Raw genomic sequence first — 8,156 nt, forward strand, 5'->3', positions numbered from 1 at the left:
ACGTCCTATCAAATATTTGAAGTACACGAACTTCGACATCAGCGGGGGAGGGGGGCACTCTGTTTTCGCAGATGTAGGCCTCTGAAGTTTTATCATTCGGCAGGGTAAGTATATAATAACCAACGCCTTGGACATGACCCGATACAAGAAGTTCCACCTCAGCGGGGAGGGACACGGCCGGCCGCCTGGTGGTCCCGGAGGACACCTAACGGCAGACCCAAAATGTGCAGTCATTTAAGCTAAGGTCACAACCCGCCGTACGTGCAATTTGTCCGTACGTTTTTTGGGAGGCCACGTCCGCCACGTATTTCTGACTACGTGGGGAACGAATAGCAAGAGCAGGGAGGGAGTACGTCAACATGGCAACACAAAGTTTTGCCTTCACATAAAGTTCTACGACGTGTCTGCGTGTTCCAAAATCCGTCAGATTCCCTACGAGTTCGTACGGAGGCAGTACTTACCACTTACGGATCCCGAAAGATTGCCCACGTTTTGGCACGTAGATAGCCCGTATTGGCACGTACAGCGGGTGGTGCCCTTAGGTTTAAGCTGGTATGGTATTATGAAACCTGTACCAAGATGTCAGTGTACGTGTGGAGCTTTAACTCTGGTCTATAGATATGCTCCCTAGCCAACACGTGCATCGTCCCGAAGGAAACATGAGAGCCCGCAGCTGTTACAAAGTCCACCAAGGCACAACCCATAAGGTCACAATGAGTCATAAACTCGTGACCCAACAAACACAGACTGTTTGTTCCAAGCTGATAACTTGTACTCATAGGTCTGTGGTAGCGTAAAATGGGAGCTCTCGTTAATGTGCTCCTTGTGGTCTGCTTTATGATAGTCGGACAGGTCTCCACCATGACCAGCCCAGATCTACAGCAGAGGCTACAGGATCTCGACACTTTCATCCAGAACCTGATGACATGTGAGTCCAGGCCTGTGGTCGGACTGACCGTGTCCGTGGTCAAGGACGGCCAGACCGTTTTCGCCAAGGAATACGGCCAAAGGGACCTGCAGACGGGACAAGCTGTGGACAACAGGACTCTCTTCGGAGTCGGCTCCATCTCCAAGTCCTTCACCTCAGCCCTGTTAGCGGCCATTCTCAGGGAGAGGGAAGACGTGAGCTGGGACACCGTCCTGACGGACATCCTGGGGCCGTCCTTCAGGTTCAGGGACCGGTTCCGTACCGAAGAAGCGACCATACGAGACCTTCTAGCCCACAAAATCGCACTGGAGAACCCATGGTACGTCGCCGTAATAATGGGACAAGACATCGACAGATCGGAGTTTGCACGGTAAGTTTCCGTTATAGATAATTATCAATACTTCGTCCATTGTCCGTTCTAGATTTGCGATATGGCAACAACCTTATGCACACGTATATTCGGTGGAATTACGAAATATGTCAGTTTTGGTCAACCTATAAATGTACATAGGTTCATAAAGTAGAAAAGAGCATTAGCTTTGACTTTGGAATTGACTTTGACATCAGTCAAAGTCAATATTTGTTTCCGTTTCCGAACTTCACGTACAAGTTTGAAGTGGTTGCACACTTGACTGTGGCTTCGCCTCAGCTTCTTGCGTTAGAACATCCGCTAGACAAAGTCTTTTGTGATGAACGATGAATGGATGTCAAACTAGCTTTATTTAACATTGATAAATTAAATTTTCCATGGGCGACAAAGCTAAAGTTTACTGTGGAACTTAAAGGTCATGTAAGAAATAATATCATAAGGTAAGGTGCTCTTTGATGTAGCTTTACACACAGTAAATATTATAAGGAATAGGTTGCAAAAACCTATTTTGTAGTCAGTTTTCAATGGTGAATCTTCTGTTTGATACCTACACAGGCAGCTGTAACGATGCATCATCTGTTCATTTTCGTATGAATTTTCGTATTCTCCTCTGTGGAGAACTGGTAAAACATGACATAGGTATAAAATAAGTATTTAAGATAATGATACATGTATGTGAAATAGGTGGCAAAGTGATCTAGTGTTTAGCGTTGGTAACTGAATTCAATTAGCTGGTGTGTTACGCCGAATGGCGGTTATACCGGCTATATAGATACAGATACAGATACAGATACAAAATTCCCTAGCAGTACCCGACGTTCTACACTTGAAAATGCATTTTACACCAATTTCCTCACTCGACTAAGGCGAATATTGAGCTGTAATATCAGTAGCTAGCTCTGTGTAGGGGCGTAGTCTCAGATGGGACATACAGTATGAAGAGAATTTCCCTTATTGAAAATTTGCCTTGCAGACGAATGCGGTACTACAGGGAGATATACCCATTCCGCACCACCTTTCGTTACAATGACGTCATGTACAAGCTGGCCGCTCACGTCGCCGAAAGGCTTGCCGGAAAACCCTTTGAGACCCTTCTGCGAGAACGAATCCTACAGCCACTGGGCATGAACGACACGGTGTACTTAGCCGAGGCACTTGATGCCGGGGACTTCACCAACTTCGCCCAAACGTACCTATCCTACAACAGAAGCGGCGAGTCTGAGACACGCAGTCGGGAGGAATACAGGTATGTGTGTGTGTGCTGCCGGTGTCAAGTCAAATGTTTGCCCCTGCCAAATATTTGCTCCGGCACTTAATGGGGTTTATATAAACAATTTACCGTGCTTCGTTACAGACCTCCTGAAAATGTGACTTTAGATCCTAGTGACCAATTGATATACCAAACATTACTTTTCACCCCAACTATCAACTATTTGCTCGGACACATAACAAATAACTTAAAGTCACTATAATCCATTTACATGGCTTAACTTAGTTTCCACCCTACACGCGTGCACTGCCAAAAAGAACGAAAATTCTGCGCAGCAGAAATTTTGCGCAATACGGTTTCAACAAGTCAACGTCCGAATGAACTTAACGTCTGATAGCTTAGTTATCTGAGATCATATACTGTTACGACGGCATTATAAACTAGTAGACAAAAAATTCAAGTTCGATGTCTTAAGATTGGATTTTTTTGCATATCGCTTTCTTTAAGGTCTGTCAAGTTGCATCTTCCAGCAGCGGGCGTGGTGTCCAACGCCTTGGACATGGCCCGGTACATGAAGTTCCACCTCAGCGGGGGGAGGGACACGGCCGGCCGCCTGGTGGTCCCGGAGGACACCTTACGGCAGACACAAACCGCGAGCTCCGTCATGTCCTCGTACTGGGACAAAGTTGAACCGTACTGGCCAGTAGAGGCGTGGCTGACGCAGGGATATGGACTAGGTCTGTCAACCGGCTCCTATAGAGGTACTTGTTGTTGCCATCTAGTTAATATGCTTTGGTCTCAATTGCAAAAAAAGTGGATATGCCTGGCAGTTCACGTTTTTCTTATTTTTGCAATTTCGGGCGTGACTTCTACGTGAACAAATGGTTGTGGCTGTGGCTACAGGGCTATATTTGGGCAAGGCCAGGCCCCGGATTTTTTTCGTAACTCGGATTTAAAATCAATCCGGGACCCGGCGACAAATAGACGGCTTGACCTACCCGTGACATACCGAGAGGTGCCCCCTCGTGCGGTATCCGGTAGTCCACCGGGACAAATTTGTGTCAGAATTACACCCTTGGCGGGCACCGACGCACAAGTTTGTGACCGAAGTATTAGTGTTGTGAGTGACGTTGTCAAGTGTAGGCTTCTTGAAAGGAGGCTACTCTTGAAGCAGAGATTCGACTCCGGCTGTTTTTTTTTTCCTTGCCTTAGGCGTTTCTGTCTGGCTTTCTATTTTTTCCTGTTTTATTCATTTCCGCCTGCCGACAAAACAAGGAGTTGAACGTCTGCTTTAAGGAGGCCGTGTGAAGCTTAATCAAACTGGAGGGTTTTCCTGTGTTCTCTAATGAAATTTTGAACAAAATACTGTGCATGTTTTTGCAACTAAAGCCACGAATGTAACTATCTTGTCACTGATGAAGGATAGTGCATGCCATTTGAAACGTCTTACCATTTCCTACATCATATCCAGTTGCTTGAGCAACCGTTCTTTGGCATACTGTGAATGGATAGAAATATAGAAAAAAAGCAAGATATTTCAACCCATACCTGTGATATGGTTAAAATATAATAAAAACTAGAAGTACTTAACGGAGGTATGGCATCTTCGAACTCTTGTATGTTCTATGCAGGCTACAGACGAGTTTATCACCGTGGGTCTATGGTGGGCTTCACATCTCTGCTGTCCCTGTATCCCTCCGCGTCAGGAGGCGTCTTCACCTCCATGAACGGTCCAACCACAACGGCCGATGACATTCATGACGTCATCCACTACCAGGTCGCAGATATTCTAACAGGTACAATTTTGTAAGAAAAACAATTTACTCCATAGCTCTCGACTTTAGGCAAGTTTGTGAAATCTAGACAGAAATAAGACCTAGAGAGACAAGGCAAGAAAAGATACAGTTTTATGGTAATGTCCTTTCTGCTCATTGATGACGTCACGTAACTTTGGACAACTTCGTACACCTGCCACCTTACGCTGCTCACTGTCTGAAGATTACGCCATCCAATACATTATTAAAGGTAACTAGAGACAGTGGTCGGGAAACTTCGGAAGCTGCGAGTCACGACATCTATTAAACTTTGTACATGTGGTTAGTATCCGGGTGAAGTGCACGAAGTTAGGGTGTACGAAGTTGTACGAAGTCACAACCGTTTTCTAATGGCTTTGAGGGTATATTGGGGGTCATGGGTGACGTTTAACCTCGTACACGCTAACTTCGCACATTAACCCCATTTCTGAACATACATCTCACATTGATAGGAAAGGACCACTGGCTGAATTCTACCACAGCCTGCACGTATCCTACACCCTGGTGGGCGACACGACAGACCAGGAGCACAGCCATCCCTAAAATCTCGGACAACTTCCCGCGAGACAAACGTGACTACGAGGGTGTCTACGGCAACCATCCGACAGGCAACTTGACCATCAGCCTAAACACGACTGACGACAAGTTATACTTCAGTCTCGGTCTGATCGGACGTGGTCTAGTTCTCCCTGCCGAGTCTCCTAACCAAATTTTCCTTCGGGCTGAAGAACCGTTAGAGTATATCCCCACCATTGTTGCCGATGTAGAAGTCAAGGGTGGCGAGGTTTTCTCTTTATCATTGCAAAGCTATCCTCCCGAACCGCCTGTAGTGTTCGAGCGAGGCCTGAAGCTGACAGACCCGGACCCTACAGAGCCGGAGTGGGACCACGGCGGTCGGTTGCTAGGGTATTCTTTCCCGTTGCTATGCGAGTTCGACAGAGTATCGGGTTACAAGAGGCCTACTATTTGCTAACCGTAAAATATTTCAAAATAAACAAGATGTTATGACAAGGAAAATGTATTCAAAATAAGATTAAATTCGCAATTTTAGATAGTTTGAATCTTCCCGTTTGAATTGAGATCGTTGTTTTGTTTCGAATTTGCTTCCAAAGACGATTATTTTCTGTTTCAAGGAAGGCCTTCAATTTGACCATACTCTTGATAAGATGGGCCGCAAGTGCCATGGCAAATTCTCGATTTTTATATTTTTCGTCATCTCAGTGGCAAATAAAACTTTCTGTTTTTGGGATTTTTTAATATCTAATTTTAAGCAAAGTTACAGTCAAAAATATGCGTAAAAATGGCATTTTTCGCACTTAATTACCAATAATTCAAAATCGAAGGCATTTTTTAAAAATCCCCAAAACAGAAATCTCGGGAAAACCCTTGCGGTCATTTTGAGCCGTCAATGAGTTATGTTGGACTCTTCTTGGTGGAGATCTTAAACGATGTTTACACGCATGTCATGCGGCACGGAGAGCGGGAGGGTGTAATTGATACCGGTGTAAACAACACTTATGATATTCAAGGTCACCAACAAAAACGCCAGTAGCTTCGTTACATATTACAGGTCCCAAACAAAGTGAAAGCATAGATGTACTGTCCAGAAAATTGTTTATATTGGTTAAAAACTATGTTTTTCGCCTGATTCAAGTTAGTTGGGGGGAAAATGCCAGAAAGCACGGTTTTACCTGCAATGACCGCAGGTGACCTAAATAGAACACGGGTTCGGTTCGAATTACGTCAGATGGAACATCATGGAAGAAGGTTCGAATTCGGCTAGACATGGGAGATTTTGAGCCCGTATTTGACCACCGTGGACGACTGTACAGGTGTCTCCGGCTCTCCGAAGCGCACAGCTTTGAGTTACACATTCGCCTTCTTGCTCTTTTGGGCTTATATGTTTACTGTCTAATTCTATACTGTAAATGCAGAAATGTTCGCGGTGGATTAATGTTCGCGGTTTTCGCGGTGACCACTTCACCGCGAAATTAAAACCACCGCGAACATTTTTCTATCATGGTATTAGACTAGAGTCTATGGTGTTACCGCGAACTTAAATCCGCCGCGAAAAGTCCTTTTTCCCGCTACCGCGAAATTAAATCCCCGCGAACGTAAATGCATTTAAAGTACCATTTATGCAGGAAAATACTTGGGCAGAGGATATAAAAGTACGAGAGACCCAACAATGTATGCTATGAATGCCAAGGTATCCATTCCACATGGAAAATCTCTACACGCAATAAAGTTTGTACCATATGCCATAGCAATGGTGTCATTACTCTATGTAAACTGCGTCGACAAAGTATTGTAAACGGTCTATGTCTTGAGTGTTCGCACATATGTCTCTTGTTCCGTTTGTGCGCGCAAAACGTTACCGGTAACGTTTGTTACAACAGTAGACTTTACCCTGTTTTCTTCGAAAGGACTCACTTATTGACTACATCATTTAGGTATACGTAAGTGGATGTCCCTAGGAACATTTAAAAAGTGAGCAGCTTTTTTACACCAGGTCAAATAGAAAGCTTAGACAGCATCGAACAATGATAACGTTTGTTACAGTCATTTCTGTACAACATTTTGTTAAGCAAGGTGGGATACAAATGACAGTCAACAACCCTTTCTTGTTTCTTTATAAAGCCAGGAAAACTGTACAGCGTCACAAAAGTGGTCATTTCTAGTCTTATACGTGGATGATATAACCGTGGCAACCATCGTACTCGTAGAGGTAACGTTTGTTACCGAATCTGGCGACAGGTATAAACCACCTCACACAGCCTCCAAGATCAGTGCCAGTAGCGATCTGACGTGATCGGTAAGAGGGCCTGGTCAGCTGGTTTCACCTACCGAACAATCATTCTGGGAACTGAATTGTTACATTTTTGGCTACTATTTGAATTCTTCGTTCCTTCTCAGGCGACAGCCATTTTTTAGGGGGTGAAATCCCACCCGTGGCTATAATAATCTTCTAAGCCATTAACCAATACGAATGTTCTTGTGCATATTTTGTAAAACATTACAGGGGTTGTGTAAAAATGAAGGAACCAGTGATGTTGTCTATAATTTCCTATAATTAAATCTACGTACGAGAATCATGGAAGATTGGCAGCAACTATGAGTACTAGTGTAGAAAAATGGAGAGCCAATCTTAGATGTGAGTCCCTTCTGTCTGAATGAACCAGACCCGTCTGTTTACTCACAGCGCACCAGTTAGCGCAATAATTACATTTTGTAATGTCAAAGTGTCACCTCTAACATGGGCGTGCCTGCATACAGACAATTCAACTCGCTTAAGGTGCTATCTCACTGGACTTGGGGTACGTACGCAGCACTGCGGTGTTCGTTCACCGCGGCATATTGTGAATATAAAAGTATGCGCAACACAACAATGCTATAACTGCCCACGTATCCATTCTACATGAGATATCTATACGCAATAAAGTTTGTACCATGTCATAGCAGTGGTGCAGTGGTGTCATTCTCTTTATCTTCGAAATGACGGACTGTCATGCAGATAAATCACACATACACACGCGCGCGCACGCACACACACACATACACGCTCGCACACACTCACACGCATGTACACACACACACGCGCACACACACACACACACACGTACACACACACACGCGCGCACGCACAAGCACACACATACACACACACACACACACGCACAAACACGCTCATACACACACATACAAACACGCACACACACACACACACACACGCACACACACACACGCACACACACACACACACACACACACACATCCTATTTACAATCAAATTAATTCTACGTACAAGGGAAATCAGCAGATTATCAGCAACAA

General features: G+C 44.7%; 1 protein-coding gene across 1 annotated transcript; it reads left to right on the plus strand.

Annotated features, from left to right (window-relative positions):
- Window positions 1–794: 794 nt before the first annotated feature.
- LOC118407930 (beta-lactamase-like) lies at window positions 795–6,287 on the plus strand. The gene is made up of 6 exons (XM_035808505.1): window positions 795–1,298; window positions 2,272–2,544; window positions 3,016–3,269; window positions 4,140–4,304; window positions 4,775–5,208; window positions 6,145–6,287. Exons 1-6 carry the CDS (start codon window positions 799–801, stop codon window positions 6,235–6,237), a joined length of 1,719 nt encoding a protein of 572 aa, XP_035664398.1. The 5' UTR covers window positions 795–798; the 3' UTR covers window positions 6,238–6,287.
- Window positions 6,288–8,156: the final 1,869 nt, after the last annotated feature.

This window comes from Branchiostoma floridae, unplaced genomic scaffold (genome assembly GCF_000003815.2).
Source record: "Branchiostoma floridae strain S238N-H82 unplaced genomic scaffold, Bfl_VNyyK Sc7u5tJ_1499, whole genome shotgun sequence".
In the NCBI taxonomy this organism is placed as follows: Eukaryota; Metazoa; Chordata; class Leptocardii; order Amphioxiformes; family Branchiostomatidae; genus Branchiostoma; species Branchiostoma floridae.